Raw genomic sequence first — 23,861 nt, 5'->3', positions numbered from 1 at the left:
AGTTTTAAAGCAAATTAATCATTTGGGTTAAAAACATATGCATTTTATCATATTTTGAAAAAGATGCTACAATTAAAATGTGAAATCATTAAGATGTCATCTCTCTATTTTCATGTTTCAGAAGTACTCTAAATACTACCTGCAACCCATCTATTTTTTTCTGCTTGAAAAGAAAATTCTTTCTTACTAGATTCATCAACAGTACAAACTTTAGGACCCCTGGACTTTAGTCAGAGGTCTATACAAATCACAAATATGCCTGTTAATGGAATAATAGCTATTTGTTACTAAATTTAAAAACAAGCATGTCACACTTACTTCTTACTTGAAGTGTCATAGAGGATGATTCTTTTATCCAAGCCTATGGTTACAAAGAGCAATTCATTGACAGGAGAAAAACAGATGCCTGAAGCTGGAGCTTTGTGTACACTGTCAAAGTTATGGTATGGATTCTGACTATTTACATCCCAGAGAGTTACTATTCCATTATCCGAAACACTGCCCAGTAGTGATTTCTTAAACAAGGAGTACTTCAACTGCCGAACAGACTACAAAAATGAAAGAATAAATTTTATGTAATTATAAGCATTCACAAGGATGTTTTATATAAGCCATATAAATTATGGCCAACCACACTATTCACATGGGGTTTAGGATTTCTCTGATGTGTAAGAGTGACAGGTTTCAGCCAGGCATGGTGGCTCACGCCTGTAATTCCAGCACTTCAGGAGGCTGAAGCAGGTGGATCATCAGAGGTCAGGAGTTCAAGACCAGCCTGGCCAACCTAGTGAAACCCTATCTTTACTAAAAATACAAAAATTAGCTGGGCATAGTGGCAGGCACCTGTAATCCCAGCTACTCAGGAGGCTGAGGCAGAGGAGGCGGAGGTTGTAGTGAGCCAAGATCACGCCATTGTACTCCAGTCTGGGCGACAGAGTGAGACGCTGTCTTAACAAAACAAAACAAACAAAAACAAACAAACAAACAAACAACTCTGTCTTAAAAAAAAAAAGAAAAAAAGAGTAACAAACTTCAATCATGACAACCACAGTGTCATTCAGTGGACCATAAGATGACATACCAATAACTGAAACATACCAATCAATAGTCTATTAATATTCACCATTTTATTATCTTGGAGTATAGCTACCTCAATCTTCCCCTTTCAGAGGAAAAATATAATACATTGAGATTATCTACATGAATTCATCAGGGTTAGAACATTCACCATATATAAAAGGCCTAGTCACAGTCAAATCATGAACAAGTAAAAGGGAATACTGGGAGAAAAAAAAAGCAATAATATTTTGTATTTGTTTTTTATATCTTAGATATTTTGATGCATTCGTTTGAATCTGAGCATCTGATGCACTGACAATTCAACACTTGAAGCATAATTTTTAAAAAAAATTAAACCACAAAGGAAAAACTGGCAACACTCTAGACTGGGGATGGACTATATCCACTGTTTCCAAACCATCAGCTTGAGGGCAATGCTGGTCTTTCTCTAAACACAAATCCCTGCGGGTAGTGGAGATATTCTCTCTTCTTAGTTTCTATGGACCAGAATAAACAAAGATTTAGTTTGAATAAACTGATCTTAGATTAAAACTAACTGAATTTTATCTACTTTTCTTTTTTATTAAAATGTTACTCTCAAACTTGTATTGATGTTGTCATTTACTAGGCTGAGAATTAAGTACTTTACATTTAAGCTATTTTTTTCCCTACAAATTTATATTCTACTTAACTCTAAAATGTCTAAAATAATATATATTAGATCTCAATAACAAAAAAAAATTGTCTAGGAAATGCAGACTTTTTTTAAGAAAAAAAAAAGGAGTATTAGTCACCTGGTACCTAAGTTAAGACAATTAATATGTTAACCCATTAAATATGGCTCATTTTCAATGGCTAAAGTACAAAGAGAAAATGTTGGTTTACATAGTTTTTATTTTTGTTGGGAAAAAGTATATCCAACTTGAATAGTCAAATCTTTTCTCTGGTCTATATTCAAGAAAAATAAACTACATGAATGTTAACTATATAAAAGACACAGAGATCCTTAGTACATTATGTTAATGATTACATAGTCATACACAACATATCAAAATATAAGGCAAAACATGATTTCTAAAAAGATTTCTACAGCACTTTAGGAGTTCATATAGTTATGGTCCTTCACATGATCTAAATTTAGACTAAATATACAAGTAGAATTTTTAAAAACACCATAAAAATCATAGACCTGGTAGATTCTCAAAGTTCAAAAAGTTTAACCTTTTAGCAACAGCAGGAATTTTCCTAAAACATCCTTAAAACATGGTCATCCAGAATCTGCTTGCAGGTAGCAAGGAACAAGAAGTTTACCACTGTCTATAATACAACTTGATAACCAGTTAAAAACATATTCTTGATCAAGACAAAAAAAAAAGAAAAGGCTAAAGATAATGATAAATGTTCCTTTCAGATAAACCTAAGTTCAGTGAACGCTCAGCAAACCTCTGTATGATTTAAGTGAATTACTTAAACTCTCCAAAACTCAGTGTTGTCATTTACATAACAGAAAACACTCTTGTTTTCCTGTCACAATTATTTTAAGGATTAAATAGCATTTCTGTAAAGAATCAGGTACACAGCAGCTGTCACCACCATTTTCAGAAGTTCATAACTTACTTGCTCATCACTGCTTATGTACCCACCATTCAAACATCTTTTACATATATTTTTAAAGACCCTTAAGTAACCACACTGAATTCTTTAAATGCCTCCAATTATTTCTGTGATAATACTAACAGAATTTCATTTCTTAACTTTCTACATCTATTAAATCTTCTCTTTAGAATATCATTAAGATATTAGCTAAGAATCCTGGATAAACAAAACACTGATTTACTAAATTATATATATATATATAATTTATATATATATTTAATTGTGTGTGTGTGTGTGTGTGTGTGTGTATATATATATATATTTTTTTTTTTTTTAAGCGACAGGATTTCGCCATTTTGCCTAGGCTGGTCTCAAACTCCCAGATTCAAGCACCCCACCTGCCTCAGCTTCCCATAGTGCTGGGATTACAGGTGTGAGCCACCACGCCCGGCCTCCAAATTATATTTAAAATAAATATTAACTTATTTTAGTATCAGCAGCACTTAAGTCATTAAGTCCCTATCTTGTTCCAGACTAAACTATTTATAAGAAAAGAATTAAATCAAGAAGCTTATGGGGGGAAAAAAAATCCCAGCACCATAAGCAACAATGCTATTTTTTCTTGTAACACATTATTGGGTAAGAATGTTGTGTGTTTATGGAAGAGGGAGACTGTTTCTAAATATAAAAAGCACACCACTCACTACAGGCAAGGGGAAGGTTTCAAAAACTTATTCTTAAAGGGCCAGACAGTAAATATTTTATGCTATTGTACTGAAAAGTAGTTACAGATAATATACAGATGAAAAGCATAGCTGTGTTCCAGTAAACTTTACAAAAATAAGTAGGCTACACCATTGGTTATAGTTTGTCAGTCTCTACTAAGATAATTATTTAATAGAAAAAAGGTTTTTTTTGATCACAAAGAAGAAAAATCATCCATAATCCCACCCAAAATCATCCATAAACCCAGAGAAAAGCTGGTTGACATTTTGAGGGGATGTCCTTTAAGTATTTTTCCGTGTGTATGTATGTTTCTGTGTATTCAGTACAGTATCAACAGAAAACCTGGAATCACGCTTTATAATAAACAGTCATGTTAATGTTTTCTACGTGATTTTAATAGCTGTTTAAGATATGAATGCACAAGTACACCAATTTATCTAAATAATCATGTCAGACATTTGGGTTACTTCTGATTTGCAAGTACTCTAATTACTACCCTTTTTTAAAATTATTAATTTATGAAAAAAATTGTAATTCATTGTTGTTCATGCCTTAAAGGTTCTCAGTTGAAAATGTGAAATGACTATTTGTCTTTCTTCTTTTGCAAATTGCTCATTATTCTACTTTGCCTATTTTCTATCGGGCTATGAAGATTTTTAAAATACTAATTTGCAACTTGCTCTTAATATAGTAAGAACATTAATGCTCTCATAGATTGTAAATACCTTCCCCATTTCATTTAAATTTTAGGAATTTTTGTCTTGCTTTTTGTCAGAAGTTTTAAATTTTTATATATTTAAATTTATCAAACTTGTTGCCAGTGACTTATGACTATACTTCTTTATATTTATGCTTATAAAAGCCTTCCCTTTGCACAGATAAGAATACACATTCACATCATTTTCTTACTAGGCACTATAAAGCAGTGAGAAATTAATATAAACATCTTAATATACCTATGTACATACACACATATATACGGTCACAAATATACATAGTGTTCCTTTGACTCCATACTAGCTTCTTGATTCCCAGGGCCTTATTTCAAGCACAAATCATCTGTCACCTAAGCCACTGCATAGTTATCCTATTTCCATTCTCAGTGGCTTACTATCCATCCTCCACTCTGTTGCAATAACTAACATCTTCAAACCCGAAAATCTCAACATATTTGTCTTTTGCTTAAAATCCTTTCAATGGGAGGTCTCTGAAGAAGTTACTGGTTATGGTGGTGGCAGAGTTTCCGAATGGCTGTCAATACTGTGAGTGCATGCGCGAGTGTGTGTGTGCGTGTACGTATGTGTGTGCGTATGTGCATGTGTATGCAGAAAAGCAGGCCTGAGACTGCCTATCTTTAAAAAGTCCTGCACTCAGGGTTGGTCCTTGGCTAGCATCTGCGAACTTGGGTTTTGGAAGGGGTCCCACTGCCTTAACTGATAAGAATGGCCCACTCGCTCTGCCTAAACTTATTTGTGACAGATACGGTTTAAGGCTGAACCACAGCTGAATCCCTAATTTCCTTCTGGGACTTTGGAATTTTGGTATGCGCTAGGCAATGGGCTCCTAGATATAACCAGCCCCCCCAGTAAAAACCCTGGGCACTGAGGCTCTAACAAGCTTCCCTGGTAGACAACATTTCATATATGTTGTCACAATTTGATCCTGGAGGGGTTAAGCACATCCACTCTAGGAGAAGACTCTTGAAAGCTCACATATGGTTTCCTGTGGCCTTCACCCCATGCACTTTTCTCTTTGCTGGTTTTGCTACTTTGTATTCTTTCACTATAAAACAAATCATAGCCATGAGTACGACTATACACAGAATCCTGTGAATCCTAGAGAATGACCAAATTTGGTCTTAGAAATCCCCAACACAGCGTGAGTGTGAGCGTGTGTGTGTGTGTGTGTGTGTGTGTGTGTGTGTGTGTGTGTTTTACAACAGATAATAAACTAGATGACCAAAAACTAAAATCCCACGGACAACATTCACAACAAATTAGATGATCAGGTATCCCCATGAACCCCCAAATACATGCTGAGAGTTCAAACAATTAACAGCCATAAGTCTTTCATGGTATTGGTGTCTCTGCAGAAGGAAGTAGAAGGAAATAACAAGGAGTCTGAGATCTGAGAACAGAAGCAGCCCATAATAGTCAAAAGGTATTCACAAAAAAGCATGTTGGCCAATTTTACAACCTCAGCCGAAACCCAGAACATCCACTTCATTAACGGGTCTGTGCTACAGGTTTGCAGGAAGGTCAGAAGGACAAGAGCAGTCCAGCCAGAGAATTCCAAAACTGACCAGCCAAAGTGTGTCCCTCCCAGGTCACAGCCCCACACTGAGGAGATCTGCTAGGAGTGGAAGCAAACCTGAACAGGATGGAGGCAACAGAGCTGAAGGAAACAAAGGTTCAGATAGGTGGAAAAGCAGAGCAGAGCCAGGGAACCCCAGAAAGCAAGCAGCCATTAAAAAATATACATATACTTTTACAAATATATATACACACACATATATACATAAACATATATACATATACATATATATTTTACATATATTTATTTACATATATATATACATATATATATATATATAAAAAGAAAACAATGGGGAGCTCTGTGAAGTTAGAAAAGCCACTTGACCCCCTTCTGTCTAGAAGTTCAGGGAAACTAAAACTAATTTCACAGACATATCCCACACAAACTTATGAAAACAAAGAGAACAAGGAGAAAAACGTTCTCAACAGATGACCAGAAAGAAAAAAAAAAAATACAAGACATTAAGAAAAAAACATAAATTTAAAACTCAGAAACGAGATGTCAGAACTTGGGAAAGAATTAGAAATTTTTAAAATCTCTTCAAAAATGAAGGCTAATTTAGAAGGAATTCAAAAATGAATAAACAACAGACAATACCTTAAAGACAGGTTAAAAAGGAAGAAATTTTTAAAAATCAGAAATAAGAAAAAAATTTAAAAACACTTGAGAAAAAATGATAAACCACTGAAGAAAAGAAAATGCAACAACAAAAAATCCAAAGAGAGAAAAAGCATACTAAAAAATTATAATTTAAAAAAAATTTCCAAAAATAAAAGATTTGAAACTACATATTAAGAAACATACTATGAGCCAGGCATAGTGGCTCACGCCTGTAATCCCAACACTTTGGGAGGCCGAGGCAGGCAGATCACGAGGTCAGGAGATCGAGACCATCCTGGCCAACACGATGAAACCCTGTCTCTACTAAAATAAATACAAAAAATTAGCCGGGAGTGGTGGCAGGCGCCTGTAGTCCCAGCTACTCGGGAGGCTGAGGCAGGAGAATGGCGTGAACCCAGGTGGCAGAGCTTGCAGTGAGCCGAGATCGCGCCAGTGTACTCCAGCTTGGGCGAAAGAATGAGACCCTGTCTCAAAAAAAAAAAAAAAAGAAAAGAAAAGAAACACAAGCTATGTACCTAACAGTAGCAATATATAATGACCAACATCAAGATATATTCTAGAAAAATTACTTGGCTTTAAAGAAAAAAAATTCCTTCAAATAACCTAGGAATAAAAAACTAGTGATTTAGTGACGTAAAAGGGTTTCAAAAGCTATGAAATCACATCACACATTTGAGACCAAAGATAATAGAGTAACACTTAAGCTTCTTAAAGAAAATATAAGCCTGCTACTAAATTACATTGAAAGAGAACTTGTACTCTCAAAGAAAAAAGTCAAAAAGCAGAAGATACATACTTATGAAAATAATATTGACATGCTCATTTTTATTATAAAAATTTGGAAAATAAAACAATAGAGGACTGTTTAGGTAAATGATGGCACTGAATAATGAAATACATGCAGTCATTAAAAATTATGGTTATGAAGACTAATAATATGAGGATACCCAGGGTAGATCACTAATGAGAACAGGCAGAAAACATGACTGGACAAACAGAATGAGTATAACTATATGGATGGAAGACTGAGATATACATAGAAACACTGTAAGAAAATATCTTTCAAGTAGCTTTCCATTAAAGAAAATTTAGAAGAGAAAAATAGAAGGAAAAAAGGCTTTAAGAAGAAAAATACAGATCATCCATTTATTTTATGCCTAAATGTCAATTATAAAACTGCTCAAGAACATATTATATAGGCTTGTCAAGTGTATACAAATACTATAGAAATATACAGAGAATCAAAGAAATGTTATCATAAAACCATTTTATACCAATGCTCCTATATAACATAAAAGAGACCACTTCTAGATAAAAAGTCTTTGTAGTCCAAGTTTTTGAGTGCTGCAATTCTGGTACAAACAAAACCAGTCAATGAAATAAACCAATTTAGAATAGACTCATTCTTGAGAAAACTGTTGTTTCTAAAAATGTAATTAATATTTACATTTACCAGATCCCCATACTCAAGCAGACTCTTAATGCTTACAAAATCTATACATAAAACATTTCATTTAGGAAAAGCAAATGGATTTAACATATACTGAATAACATATACTGAAATGTCACAGAAAACCTACATTTAAAGATCGTTTTTTAATCTAAGGAATCAATACAATAGATTGACATTTGTAATTGCTTTGCAAAAGGCTGCAGCTTGAGAAAGGTAACACAGGTTAACCTATTTGTGAGCCTAAGATGCTGAACTTGCCAAAGAGTGACATGCAATTATAACCTAAGCAGTCTGTCAGCCCAGCAGTTCTGCAGAAGCAGCGAGGCTCTTTTCCCCTGCAGAAAGACACTGTGATCCACATAAAGCGAGTAACTTTAATTCAGCTCAGACGTTTCAAAGTTGGATTCTAAATATACTCAGGAAATCTTATTTCCAATATAAAATTCAGTATGATGCAGATTCTGTGAGATTCTACATTCCTGTCACTTTCACTAAGACACTAATTTAATTAATTTTTAAAGATTTCAAATTCATGATTGTTGATAGAGAAAAAAACAGAAAAATTTTTAATTTAATCATAGATGTGCCCCATTTACCATTTTTCTCAGTAAGTAAAACTTAACACAGAAATTGGGCTTAAGTAACAGACTGAATTCAATTATGTCAACTTTTTGACAGATTTGAAATTGTTATGAACATTTAAAGTTGAATGAACATGACATATACACACACACACACACACACACATTTTTTTTTTTTTTTTTTGAGATAGGGTCTCACTCTGTCACCCAGGCTGGAGTGCAGTGGCACAGTCATGGCTCACTGCAGCCTCAACCTCCCAGGCTCAATCACTCCTCTCACCTCAGCCTCCTCAGTAGCTAGGACTGCAGGTGTGCACCACCACACCTAGCTAATTTTTGTATTTTTTGTAGAGATGGCATTTCACCATGTTGCCCAGGATGGTCTCCTGTGCTCAAGCAATCCACCTGCCTTGGCCTCCTAAAGTGCTGGAATTCTAGGTGTGAACCACTGTGCCTGGTCACAATATTTTTAAACTGAACTGAATTTTGAGAAATTTTAATAAAAGTTTTTTTAATGAATAAACATTCATTAAGTAGCAATTTGATGCTTTGGGCCACAATCAGATAAAACAGGCAGTACTACTTGTAGGAAGAAAAACTAATTTGAAAAGAAAAATTCCAAAGGTTTAAATTATGCTGCCCATAAAAAGGAAACATAAGTATGTAAAATCATGAAAACTGTCTTTCCTCACTAAGAAAACTGGGACTGCATCCTTACCAGCAGAAGCCAACTTATATTTCTGAGCCCATGTATTGTTTTAATGGTATAACTTATTGAAGAAAAATGAAATAAAATGGTATACACAACAAATATAACCATTTGTTCCAGGGAAAGGGGAAAAAAACCAACAGACTCTAGTCAAATTTTTCACCATCTTTCATGCTCTCATTTTTAAATCAGTCTAAAACACAAAATAGGATTACTGGGGTCAACTTGCAACTGGGTTTGGAGAGAACACATTAAATCTAAAGATGTTCAAATCATTTTAGAGAAGTAAATCACAAAAGGTATTTTGATAGATTGGTATTCATTAAAAGCACACAATAACAGCTAACATTCACTGACCTCTTACCAAATGGTAAGCAATGTGATAAACACACTCACCATCTCATTTAGCCATCAAAAAAAAAAAAAAAAAATCCCATTGAAAGTATATTATTCTCACTTGACAGATAAGGAAAAGGAGGCTTGAGAGTTAAGTAACTTGTTCAAGTTCACTCAGCTAGCTAAGGTGCTTTACTCCTAGTGCTCTCCAAATAAATGTGGGACTTACCATGTAAAGCTACATCAAAAGATCCTACAGAGATGCAGAATGCCCAAGCAGGAGGCAGCAGGCCCATGAAGATCTCAAGTTCTAGTTTATCTGACCTTAGATAAGAGATAAGCTTTGAGCATTACTGTTTTCCCAAACTAAAAGATATATTTAATTCAGTTCCCTGTGCAAAGTTATCAATGAAAATCCTTTCAAAATCAGTAATACAGCAACCTATCACCTAGAATTTTAGAAGATACTTGTGTGAGGAAGAGGTATAGGTACATATTGGACTCCTGCACAAAGAGACAAGAAAATACTGTAAAGTTTCCATAAGCTTTTCATCCTCAAATCCTTATACATTCAGCTGCTCCTGAGCTAGATATACAAAAGAAAATGCTACCAATTCTGAGGAGTTGATATGTAAAATAGTCAATTAAGAGTTGTATGATCTGAAAGTCCTGGAATCTATTTTCTCATTTGTAAAATGAGAACATATACCTCACAAGTTAGTAGCAAAGATTAAATGAGAGAAGGTAATATAATGCAATGATCACAGTGCTGAAACACAATATATGGTGGTAAGCATTCTATGCAGTGATCACCTCTGCTTACAGCGCTCTCCAAATCCTCTCACCACTTTCTCTGGTCCCTCACCAACAACCCAGGTCTGAATAACTTGCACCCTTCCTCAGGCTGCCACTGAGACATCATTTCCTTTAAAATGCTTTTCTATTCTTCCCAAATGGCTTAGGTGTCTCTCCTGTATGTTCCCTTGGAACTCTGCAGTTTATTGCTTCCACAGCACTCAACATTTTATTTGGTTAACTGTATACTTACTTGCTTATTGCTACTTTCATCTAGGATGGATAAGTATGAATTATAGGAGCTAAATGATGTAAAACTTCCAACATAAGTAGTAAAATTTGCCCACAATATACAGCACCCTAATAAGACAAAGGATATCTACAACACAAACCTTACAATTACTATCATGCTTGGTAGTAAACTGTGAATGCTTCTTCCTGAATTTGGGGACAAAATAAAGATGTCCACTATCATCACTTCTATTCAACACTGGATTGGAGAGCCTAGTCAATGCAATAAAGAAAAAGTAATAACATATATAAAGATCAGGAAATAAGAAATAAAAACTTATTATTCACAGATGACAGACATGATAGTGTATAAACTATAAATGCAAAAAAAAAATCTACAAATTCTTTCAAAAGAATCAAGACTGTCCAAGCTATTAAGTGAATTTAGCAGAATTTTTGGATAAAATGACAAAAGACAAATATCAACTGTGTTTCTCTACAAGCCACAAAGAATTGGAAAATAAAATTTAAGAAAAAATGCAATTAAAATATATCACCAAAAAAATAAAATGCATAGTAATAAATCTACTAAAAGATATGCAAGACTTCTACAGTAAAAACAAAACACTGCTAAGAAAAATTAAAGACTTAAATAGATAGTTATACCACGTTCAAGGAAGAATTAATATTGTTAAGATAGTAGTTGTTCCTAAATTGGTCCATAGATCCAATATCTTAATCAAAATGAAGCAGATTTTTTGTTATAAATGGGCAAGCTGATTCTAAAATTCAGCTAGAAACGCAAAAGGCCCAGAGTAGTCAAAGTGAAGTTAAAAATATCACGATTTACCATAAAGCTACAATAATCAAAACTAGTAACAAACTAGACCAACGTAACAAAACAGAACGACTACAAACTAACCAATACAGTTATCAGTTTCGTAAGAAGGCATTACTGTAATTTAGTGGGGATAGGTTGGTCTTTGTAATAAATAACATTGGTACAATTAGATATCTACATGGAATGTAGGACCCTCTCTCACACAATACACAAAAATTAATTTGAAATGGGTCATAACAAACATAAATAAGAAAGATAAAACAACAAAGCTTCTAAAAGAAAACACAGAATAGCATCTTCAAAACCTTGGGGCAGGCAAGATTCTTCAAGAGAACACAAAAAGCAGCAAACATAAAAGAAAAGACTGACATATGAGACTTGACTTCATTAAATTTAAGAACTTCTGTTCATTAAAACACACACACACACACACACACACACACACACACACACACAAAAATCCAGGTATTAAGGAGTAAAATGGCAAGCCGTGGCTGAAGGAAGACATTTGCAACATGCATATCCCCAAAATGAATCTACCTGCAATACATAAGAAATCATAAATTTTAAAAACACATATAACCCAACATAAAAACAGGCAACAGATTTGAACAGTCACTTCACAAAAGAAGACACATAAAAATTTACTTAACATCATTCAACATGGACAAATGCAAATTAAAACCACCATGAGACAGCACTAGATAACCATCAAAGTGGCAAAAATAAGACAGATAATGCCAAGTATTAGCAAATATGTGGAGCAACTCGATCTCACATCCAGTTGGATTTCACTTTAGAAAATGTTTTGGCAATTTTTCATGAAGTAAAACTGTATGCCTATGCTACAATCCAGCAATTCCACTCCTAAGTATTTACTCAAAAGAAATAAAAACATAATCTTAAAAAAAGACCTGTACAAAAATATTCACAGTAGCTACCCTGTAACAGCTAAAACAAGACAATTCACTGCTCATCAACAATAGAATGGATAAATGGTGACCCATTCATATAAGGAAACACTACACAGTATTAATACAGTATGAACTACTATTCCATGCAACAAAGCAAACGTAATGATGACTAAAGAAACCAGACACATGACATTTCCTGTTTTTCTTTTCTTTTGAGACAAGGTGTCACTCTGTCACTCAGGCTGGAGTGCAGTGGCACAATCAGAACTCACTGCAGCCTCAACCTCCCAGGCTCAAGTGATCATCCTGCCTCAGCCTCCCAAGCAGCTGGGACTATTGGTATGCACCACCATGCCTGGTGAATTTCTTTATATTTTTAATAGAGATGAGGTTTCGCCACATTGCCCAAGGTGGTCTTAAACTCCTGGGCTCAAGTGATCCGCCTGCCTCAGCCTCCCAAAGTGCTGAGATTACAGGTATGAGCCACCGCGTCTGGCCCACATATGATTCCTTTTATAAAATACGAGGTAGTGACTGGAAAAGGCAAAATCAAGTCCTCTGGTGTGCTGGCAATGTTCTATATCTTGATTTTGTTAGTAGTTACACCAATGTATTAACATATTAATAATTCAACAAGCTGTACACTTAAAATATATGCGCTGCACTTTATTATAAAGTTACACCTCAATTGTTTTTAAAAATTTAAATCTTTTACACAAAATTAGGTCAAAAAGTATAGTCAAACCTAATGTTTTCAGGAATATTCCTTCATGTCTGATTTTAATAAGAAAACTCTCTAGCAAGATATAATAAATATAAAAATTGAAGTATAAGAATATACATTTTTATGGTATTGAAAAGTCAGTCCAAAATTTATAAAATTTATAAATTTGTCATGTTTCTAACACACACAAAAAAGAAAGTTACTCTATGTCCTTAAAAAAGGTACTTGAACATTAATGATTTTTTTCACAATAGTTCCAAAGTTTAGACTTTACGGCTCCCCTTTATCAAAATATAAATAAAAAAGAAATCACCAAAACAAAATATAAGTTCCTGCTTCTATGACAATTTAGTACATTCTAAAGAGCATCCCTTTGGCAAATCATTTATCTTCATCCATAAAGTGCAGAAAGCGAGATTACCTCTAAAGGCTATTTTTAATGTTCAAGGATTCTATGATTCTGACATTCAACTAATTAAAAACTCTGATTAGTTTCCCGAAATACCTTCCAAAACAGAAGTCTTTTGTGTGACATTCAGTCTTAAATCAATACTATATTCATATTTACCCTTTTCCAATCTTTTCTCACATTGGCCCTATATAAAGCCCATGCAATTTCCTTTCTCCTTATTTTTGTTAATGTGATGTCCTCCATATAAAACATCCCTCTCCCAGCTGGGTGTGGTGGCTCATGCCTGTAATCCCAGCACTTTGGGAGGTCGAGGCAGGAGGATCACTTGAGGCCAGGAGTTAAAGACCTGCCTGGACAACATACTGAGACCCTGTCTCTAATATTAAAAAAAAAAAAAAGAAAAATCTTAGCCAGGCTCCTGCTTGAGCCCAGGAGTTGCCACTGCAGTGAGCCATGATCATTCCCCTGCACTCCAATGTGGGCAACAGAGTAAGACTCTGTCTCAAAGAAAAAAAAAAGAAAGAAAAAAAAATCCCTCTTCTAAAGCTTTATATTTGCCTAACAAAATCTTTGTCATCTCTAAATATACTCATACATTAAAATATTCATTATGCATCTTCTCCATGTAAGGCAAGAAACTAGACAATAGACTGAGGACAAAGAAACAGGCCATGGTTCCACCAATAATGTGGACATGTGAAAAAGACTAACCCTGGCTGGGTGCGGTGACTCACGCCTGTTATCCCAGCACTTTGGGAGGCCGAGGTGGGTGGATCACCTGAGGTCAGGAGTCCAAGACCAGCGTGGCCAACATGGTGAAACCCCATCTCTACTAAAATACAAAAATTAGCTGGGCATGATGGTGGGTGCCTGTAATCCCAGCTACTTGGGAGACTGAGACAGGAGAATTGCTTGAAACTAGGAGACGGTGATTGCAGTGAGCTGAGATTGCGCCACTGCACTCCAGCCTGGGCAGCTGAGCGAGACTCCGTCTCAAAAAAACAAACAAACAAAACAAAGAGTAACCCTAATACAAGTTAGAAACAAATAATTGGCAAAAAGGCCAATTTATATTGTCATAGTAAAAACAAAATAAATAAGCCTTAGACCTAGCTGCAACTCCCAACCCTTTCAATTTTCCCTATTTTATTCTGAGATAGTCTTCTCTCAACTGTTCCGTATCACTATAAGACTTTTATATCACTTACTCATAATACCATTTATATATCTGTATTATTCCCCCAATATATATAAAACTTAAAAAAGACTTTTTCCTGTATACTTTTCATATCCACTAAATTTTTTAAGCACTAAATACATTCAAGTAATAATTTTAAAAACTACTTGCCAAAAGTGAAGATCTCCCATATTTTATCTGATAATAATTATGGCCAAAGAGATTATAATTAAGTAAAAATTAAAAGAATTTGCACCTCACTGGAAATTCCTAAGGCAAATTTTATGGAAAGTTAACCAAGAGTTAGGTTCCTTGAAAAACTGAATTTATTCTTCTAAACTTTTTCATAAAGGGAAAAAATTGACTTATTTTCCTTTTAAAAAGTTTCCCAAAACACTCTTATATTAACCTGAAATATATAAGCTTTGATACTTTATCATATACCTACAAAAACAAAAATATAAAACTTAAATTACCCTCTGCCTAAAACACTCAATCATTCCATGTCCACAAAACAGTATTTCTGAGTGTATCTGTATTGCAGCTGACAAAGTCTGAGCTATGTGACACATTTCTATAACAGTAGTGCTGCAGAAAGATTAATATCCATTTTTTACATTTAACCTATTAACAACTATTTGTATTTTATTATGCTGTATATAGTTATAGTCTAGAAGGATGTGACTATTTGATTACATAATCAAATTTATATAAGCACCATAATCTAGTATGAATTAGCTTGCTATCTGAATATTTCAAAACACTACCATTTAAAAATAGCTAAAGTTTTTCCATCAAGCATTTCAAAAACTTAAATTCACAGCCTTATGTAAGATACAATTCAAAATCTATCTCACCATTTTACTCTGAATAAACTCATACTGTACCTGGTTACTACCATGGCCAAAAGGAGTACTAGATAAATTAGTGGTTACACTGTGCAAAATAATTTCACCACTAAGAGATCCAGAAGCAATATAGCAATCATTCCAATTGTATGTTACACAAGTTACTTCATCTTTATGATCCTGAAAGAGAGAAATGAAAGTAAGTACGCTGCCCCATAACCCTCGAACAGCCCATTTTCATGTTTCTGTAAATACCATATATTATGTACTTATCAATCTAATATTTGCTTTAACATTTTCCTCAAATACACAGAGAATTATTTTCAATAATGATAAAAATGGTCCAGGCACTTTACAAAAGAGAGAGAGACATTATGGAAAGGTAATTTTCTACATGGCATTATGTCTACTTTAAAGAATTCACTTCCTCTGACAAATAACAGGTATTGCAAGTTGACTACTTTGATTTCCTGCTTTAACACGAAAATGGCAGAGAATATGCTAAATGAATGATGGAGGCAAAGTGTCAGAGGAAAGAGAAAGAGCTACTGTGAATGAAGTTGGCAGAGGAAGCTTTATGGAAGACATAAAGCTGGAGTTCAACCTTAAAGAAAAGAGAAAAATCATGGGAAGGGGAAAGAAACCAGACATTGCAAAACGGAGGAGTGGGAAGAACAAATGAGCGAGGCATCTGTGAGATAACAGCAGCTGCTTCCATTTGCTCAGAACCTACTAGTGCTAGGAGCTTTATATATTATTTAATGCTTAGAAAAGCCTGAGGGGCAAGGTTATTTTGCCCATTTTATAAACAAAGTACATGAGACACAGAGAGGTTAAGAAACCCATGCAAGCTCACATAACTGCTAAGTGACCAGGATTCAACTCCATGTCAAACTCCAAAGCCTCTGTTCCTTCCACTATACCAGGCTGCCTCTCAAATCCAATTAGGAATACACTTTGAGGAAATAAAACTTTCAGGTTTTAAACAAACTGAGTTCACAAGGACTATGTTTTCCAACATCAAATTAGAGATGTCTAGCAGGAGCAGAGAAAAGTTATCAAAATTGGGAGAAGAGTTTTTAACAGGAAGATGCCATATCTCAATAATACCAACAAACTAAGCCCTGTATCTAATCATTATTTATGTAATGGCAAGAATAATAGCTATGATATTCCACTTACAACTTTTTCAAGTGGTCCTTCAAGTATTTTCAGAGATTTCTTTACCTTTTATTCCTTTTCTAAAACCAAGGAACGCTTGCTATCTTGAGGAAAAAATGTTTGATGAAAAGAAAAAAGGAAGAGCAGATATTTTGGGTATCGTTCCCATTTGGGAAATTAAGAACATGTGGTCCAATGTAATTTATATGACTTTATAAAGAGGCAAGTGTCTTCCTAATTTCAACTGTGGAAAGTAAGTCATTCAGCAAACATTTACTAAGAACCTACCAAGTGCCAGAGATTGTGTTAATCACCAGGGAGAGGACTGTAAAGATTCAAAGGTAAAACATTAGATTTCCCACTATCACAATTAGTCAAAATATTCATTAACAGAATGAATGAGGGAGCTAAACATTATGAATTTCACACCAAAAAGACAGAAAACCATCCAGAGTAATTGGGAAAGCTGAAAATGGAAAAGTGTATCAAATTTTGCCATGCAGGGATGGGGTAAGCGAAGCTTACACGGGTGATGGGTTAAAGAAAGCTCTTCCTCTGTGTATGTGTCTAGATATATGTTTATATTTTTCATATTAAAACCTTTTTAAAAGACAAAAATTAAATTTAAGATCAACTTCTAAATATTAAAAAGACAATATAATGAAAAGTAGAATTCCAAAAATATAACCAGAGACTATGTTGTGCTAAATATTTTTATTTTCTGAAACTACCAAAAGCTAATTATTAAAGAAACATTAATTGTAAATAGTAAATTGGTTTACAAAATATTACCAAGTTAAAAATACAAACAGATAAAAAATAACACAAACAAGAGCAGCCAAATATACTACATAACTAAAAAGGTGAACCCCCAACTCTGATTACTATATTGAATACTATCATCCCAAAACAACTCTCATTTTTTCCAGCTTGCCCTAAGGAAAGATCCCTGATGACCACAAACCATAGTTTAGAAAAAAATGAGTGAAGTGGTTCATTCAAATAAGAGTAGAACTACATGAAAAAAACAAGAAAAAAGTTTTAAATGTTGATCATATGCATCAATTCTATACATGGAAGAAAAAAGACATAAAAACAAGTTTCCGGCTAAATAGCACCTTTATTTTCCCTAACAATTCTGAAGCCCCTTATTTTTATCATAAAAGCTCAAAAATAAAAGCTTGGTAAATACTCTAAATGCATTAAGATATCCATTTTTTTGTAAAGATTTTTTTTAATTGCTTACCTTAAGAGATCGATGAATTCTTTTTGATTTTAAATCCCAAATATTAACAATGTTATTTAGGCCTCCGCTTACCAAATACATAGATGTAGAATTTAAATTGACACATGTCTGCTTTTGCTATTTAAAAAAAAATAAAATAAAAGTTACCTTAATTTAACAGAGCTCAGAGCTGACTTTCAGGTCTCATCCAACACTTAATAAGCATGTGATAAATATTTGTTAAATACTAAAAACATGCTAATCTTGTACTAAAGAGCCACTCTCTCATTGTCTTTCTTCCACATGGATCCAACAGCTTTTAAGGGGGTCAAAAATGCTTCAAGGAAATCAAATAGATGTGCGTTCACTTCTGTGGACTGGTGACAACACAGGAAGCTTAGGAGACATTGGCAGTCCTGGTCTCCCATCACAGCTTGTTTGCCCATCCTATCTCCCCTTGATAAAGCCTGTTCTTGTATTTCCACAGAATATCCTACATTAAAATCAATCCCCAGCTCAGAAATGCTAAAAATAGAAGAGACTTTAAAGAATTTCCAGTGTAGAGTCCTCATTTTACCAATCAAGTAAGTTTTTTAAAAGAAGTCAAGATACTTGCCCTAAGTCTCCCAGCAAATCTCCCTGTTAAGGAGACCAAGTCTCAGACATCAGGTCATCAAAGTCCAACCTCACTTGTTCCCCATCTCTGTAAAGACACCATCCAGTTTCTCAAGACAAAAACCTAGTATAACCCTTGATTTCTTGTTCTCCCTCCCCTCCAATCTATCAGTAAGCTCTCTAAACTCCAACCCAAAAATGAATCCCACATGGGCTCCCTTTATCCATAGCTACTACTAACGCTAACCCAAACCTTGCCAAACTACGACAGCAGCTTCCTAACTGGTTTCCCTGTTTCCACTCCTGCTTTCCTATATTCTGTTCTTCATAAGTAGGGTGGACTTTACAAATGTAAATCAGATCATGTCTCCTTCCTGTTTAAAAATCTTCAACGGCTTCCAATCACACCACGAATAAACTCCAAACATTTACCTGGCTTTCAAAGTCCTATTATCTGGGCCCTACCTCATCTGTTACAATTTTCTTCCTCATCCACTAATTCTCCAGCCATACTGACCTTCCATTCCTTAAATATACAACCCTATATTTGCCTCAAGGCTTCTACACAGCTATTCTCCTTGCCTAGAAAGCTAAATTCTCTGAACCTTGTTTGGAAGACCTTCTGGTCAACAGATCAACTTAAGAGCCACCACACTTCAAGGGAACTCCACTGGCTACTTAATGTAACTTGCTATTGCAATATCTTATTTTAGTTATCCGCATGATAACTTATCAATATCTGGGTATTTTTTGTTTACTAGTTTACTGCCTGTCCCCTGCCAGAATGTCAGTTTCACTAGCACAAAGCTATATCCATGCTCGATCTTTATAGAATGGCTAAAATACAGATGTTATCAAGTTCTTCTCAATGAGTATCTTTGAGTGTCACCAATCTGGTGGTGCCATCAGTAACTATGCTACACAGAACATAATGGTACATTTTTTTCCTATGCACTACCAAGTTTCCTATGCACTACCAAGTTAGTGCATTTTTCAGATGCACTACCAAGTTACATTAGTTGTAACTTCCACAGTGCATCCTTGGATTCTTCAAATTCAAAGGGGGCATTTTATGACTTCGCTGAAAGTTAAACGGCAAGCTATGTAGGTTTAGGCAAATCATCTCACCTTTCTGAGCCTGTGTTTCTGCATTTGAGAAACGAAAGGTGAAGACTAGATCTACTGTTCTTACTTTGAGAGTCTATGCTTCTCAGAAATATCCTCTGCTCAAAAGAGATTCTTTAAAGAGTGCAGATGGTCCCCTTCCTCTAGCCCTTCTCCCCCATTGCATGTTTAAGTACTATAAACATGCTAATCTTGTACTAAAGAGCCACTCTCTCATTGTCTTTCTTCCACATGGATCCAGCAGCTTTTAAGGGGGTCAAAAATGCTTCAAGGAAATCAAATAGATTTGTGTTCACTTCTGTGGACTCCAGGGTTCCTTCTAGCTCTGAAATTTTGACCAAGAGTATCAACTAACATATAAAAATAGCAAGATGCACACAACATCAATGTTTCAGTACAGTTGCTGTAATTCTCCAGCAAATACCATTCTAGGAATTGACTTTGGTGGAGGGAGACTAAGAAGATTTAAAATCTGGTTGTCACTGCAAATCAGGAGAATTTGCTAAGAACTATCAAAACAGCCTTTAAATAAAATAGAAAAAGATGGTGTCCACTGAAGATCAATGTATTGGGACTCCAATCATCACAACAACTACAATTACTCTTAAGGGCTCAAAATAAAACTTATATTTAGAGCTGGCTAACCCTGATGATAGGTCTTTTTTAATGATAGTGTATTATTAATGCAACTAATGAACTTAAATAATTAATGGAAATTGTGTGGTTATTACAGGAATCCTGTACTGCTCAAGGTGCAAGGCAAAGGTACATTCTACTTTAAAGAGGTGAAATACAAAATCAAAGAAAATAAATATGAACTTAAAGTTCCACTCTAAAATTTTTAAATGAGTAGATCATAATTTATTTTCTCAAGTAGAAAAGGTCTAATGCCTCAAACAATACACGAGTAAGAGGATTTGAAAGTTACAAAAAGGTTATTAGCACATAAATATGTTACTTTAAACATTACTAGTAAAAGCTAAAAAACCAATGTTTGCAAATATTTTTATAGCTAAATTAAAACAGACTGAAAATTTGAACTCAGCTAATCTTACTTTTATTTATCAGCATTATGATATGATTTGTTAACTATGGGAAAGAGGGCTAAGAATCATAGCAACTAATTTGGAATATTCACAAAACTCTTAGAATTATATAACACTTGTAAATACCATCTGTTATTTTTATACTTAAAAAATAAAGCTCCCAAACACCAATTCACTGATTCTAAGGCATAATGCATAACAGTAGTACATATATATAGTGGTAGAGTAGAAGTTAAAGTGGTTTTGACGTTGACATTAACAAGTGTTTTTTGAACATCTTAGGATACAAAGATCCAAAGATGGTTAAGATGTTTTGCCTGCTCTTGAAGACTTCAGTCTGCCTTTTATCGACCAGGGACATTCTATGCCTTGATTTCGCTTAAGACAGGTTAAACAGAGTGCCTCAAACTCCATTTCTACTGTTAGCAGATGTTCTCTCTGTCCCAGTCTCCAACATCTGTGGGTTAGAACTGAAGTTCAGGTCAATCCCACTGGATACCTTTAGGAGAGGATTGATAAAAATCATGAGTCCTCTTTAAATTAGTTGAGCTTTTATTCAATTGTCCTGCTGTTTTCTTTCTAATTGGGCTACCTTACCTATCCCAGTGTGTAAAATTATGACAATCCATAATAATTTAAGATTTGCTATGAAAACTTTGAAACAAACAAAAAACAAGCTATCAACTACTCATACCTTTTTATTCAAATCTTATTCTATTTAAAAAAGAAATAGCTTTCAAGGAATGTGACTGGAAATGAAGAAGCCAGTATCATCCTCAATCAGAGGGATTAACTTATAAAACAAAAGGATAGGCTGCCACGCCTGTAATCCCAGCACTTTGGGAGGCAGAGGCAGGAGGATCACAAGGTCAGGAGTTCATGACGGGCCTGGCCAACATGGTGAAACCCCGTCTCTACTAAAAATACAAAAATTAGCCAGGTATGGTGTTGGGCACCTATAATCCCTGCTACTTGGGAGGCTGAGGCAGGAGAATTGCTTGAATTCGGGAGGCGGAGGTTGCAGTGAGCCAAGATTGAGCCATTGCACTCCAGCCTGGGCAACAGAGTGAGATTCCATCTCAAAAACAAAACAAAACAAAACAAAAGGATAAGGCAACAGTATGCAGTGACAGCTTCATTTAAATGCCCTGGGACCTAAGCCCACTTTGACCAAAAATACCTGTTTAAGGAGCGCATGGGGAGGCTCAGACAGGTCCCTCAGTACAGGTGGACAGAATCTGAAGCAGAGGGCTATCATCAGCTATGAGTCTGTTCCTGATGGTCCTGAGCTCAAGATCAGTAAACTAGTGCCGTGTCATTAGAGTTCATCTGCTCAGGTCAACCTAGTAACCTGTGTGGGACACTGTCCTAAAATAGCAGCAACAGGAATCCTCTCCCACAGAAGGAAAATGAAGAAACGAAGGGCCTAGTTAACAAAATTCAAGTCTTCAATTGTTCCCCTAATATTCAAAACTATTTTACCTAAAAATACCTCAGTAAGTACACATATCTCATTTTTAAGTGTTACTGTATTATTTTGAGCTTAAGTTAAAAATGATGCTTTTTAAAAACCTTTATTTTTAGTTGCAAGCACCACAATAAACAAGCAATTGCCAGTCAAACAAAACTAAGATTTTTAACAGTTTAAAAAAAAAAATCACTTACCCCTTCAGCAAGCTCTAAAAGTGGAACAGGTTTACATTTGCAACTTGAGACAACTATTTTGTCGCCACTGGAAGATGCTGTTACTAAAAAGTTATCTAAATGAAGAGTTATGGAGCATCAAACAATCCATGAACATCTATAGCACTAGAGACTATTATAAGAATTGCAATTATAAAAGCAAACACACTAAGACAATGAATGAGTAAAGCTTATAGAGTAGCTTTCAAAAATAGCTCACATTACTATTAATAATTACTAAGACTAATTCTCTTTGTTACTACTGCAGGGAAGAACTAGCCTTCCTTCTGGCTCTGCTATCACTCAAAAGCTATTTAACCCATGTGAAATACTACTCTGTTTTCAAAGAGTAGGCCAGAAGGGCTAATTTTATCCTTCAAGAATGAGAGCACGATAAAAGCAGCATCAGCAAATATCAATCAACCTTTTCATCTACAGAAACTGTTCAAGATATTTATTAACCTAGTGCTTGGTACCAATCTAAACTAGGAAGCAAACATCCACACTAGTCCCCTATTTTTCTATTTTTTAAAAAAAAGACCTGATATTTTCCCAGAACATGAATTTTTGTGATAGAATGTTCCAATTTTAAATTAAGAATGAATATTATAGTAACCTGCAAACATTTTACAAATATGTATGGTTAAATAGGAATTGTTTGTGTCATGAGTTTTAATTTTTAAATAAAATTTAATTGAATCTTAATTTAAAATTTTATTTACCTTCTTTTACATGAATCATAAGTGGAACAATCAGTAAACACAAAACAGTAAGTATTTTAAAACTAAAATGATTAAATACAACAATATATAACCAAGAATAAGTGTCTGATTTTGAGAGTCATAACAAATTAAAATATCAGAAGTTTAAATCTGTGCTTTTTAGCAATTAAAATGTGAGTAAAAACAATGGAGAAAGGTTAATTAGACACTCAGAATCCCTAACTGCATTAACTTTTGAATGTTCTGCATAACTTTCAGGTATTTTGTAAACAGAGCATGGACTGTAATTTTATTACGATACATGATGCAAATCAAATCATTTCTACCTAGATATTACCATAGTGAGAAAAACCATTTCCCTTTCCTTGACTTCTTCCTATGTTTACCACTACTTTTCTCCTTAGAATATAGAAAAAAAAAAGAACTGAAACATAATGTGGGTGGGTAATCTAGTTACTTTTGTATTTCTCTTGTAGTTTTAGAAATCATGAGAAAGTGAGGAACATAAGCTAAACGACAAAAAACAAAAAACTAATCTCTCTGGCGTCTCACATTAACCCCATTCTTGGAATCTATGCTATGTGGACCCCAAGTTGCTAAGGCTGGGAACTCTTTGATCTTCAGTAATTAACCTCCATGGAAGTGATCAAAGCCTTATTAAGAGTAAGACTGTATGAAGGCTTTCAGTGCACATCTGCTCACGCAAGAAAACGATAAGACCAATTTCCAAAAGTCATACAACACTATCTCATAGCTACATCAGTTTTGTTGCTAGACTATTAAGCAGCACATTAGTAAATGCCAACTCCTAGTAAAACTCCTTAAAACAAAAGTCAACCAAAAAATAATCTTACTACAAATTGCTACTTTTATATAAGAGGGAAAATTAAGCTCTAAACATAATGAAAATCTAAAAATAGAGAACAGCAACTTCACACACTTGTT

The 23,861-nt window shown here is 34.6% G+C and overlaps 1 protein-coding gene across 7 annotated transcripts in view; it reads right to left on the bottom strand.

Moving 5' to 3' along the window:
* The window catches only part of NEDD1 (NEDD1 gamma-tubulin ring complex targeting factor), a 45,884-nt gene that overhangs the window by 18,081 nt on the left and 3,942 nt on the right, over nt 1–23,861 (bottom strand). For 5 of the 7 annotated variants that reach the window (XR_012419765.1, XM_005571928.5, XM_005571925.5 and 2 more), the window contains exons 3-6: nt 22,177–22,271; nt 17,747–17,863; nt 15,379–15,519; nt 319–548 (exon numbers count right to left, since the gene is read on the bottom strand). Coding sequence is in view for 6 of the 7 variants with exons in the window: in XM_005571928.5 (XP_005571985.1) it covers nt 319–548; nt 15,379–15,519; nt 17,747–17,863; nt 22,177–22,271 (583 nt within the window). In the remaining variant the exon portion in view is untranslated. Of the gene's footprint in view, nt 1–318; nt 549–15,378; nt 15,520–17,746; nt 21,011–22,176; nt 22,272–23,861 lie in introns of all 7 variants that reach the window. The other 2 variants (XM_074005928.1, XM_045365754.3) reach the window with 2 other exon arrangements.

The sequence above is a fragment of the Macaca fascicularis genome, chromosome 11 (genome assembly GCF_037993035.2).
Source record: "Macaca fascicularis isolate 582-1 chromosome 11, T2T-MFA8v1.1".
Lineage (NCBI taxonomy): Eukaryota > Metazoa > Chordata > Mammalia > Primates > Cercopithecidae > Macaca > Macaca fascicularis.
The sequence above is the reverse complement of the archived record's forward strand: the minus strand, read 5'-3'. Positions and strand labels throughout refer to the sequence as shown.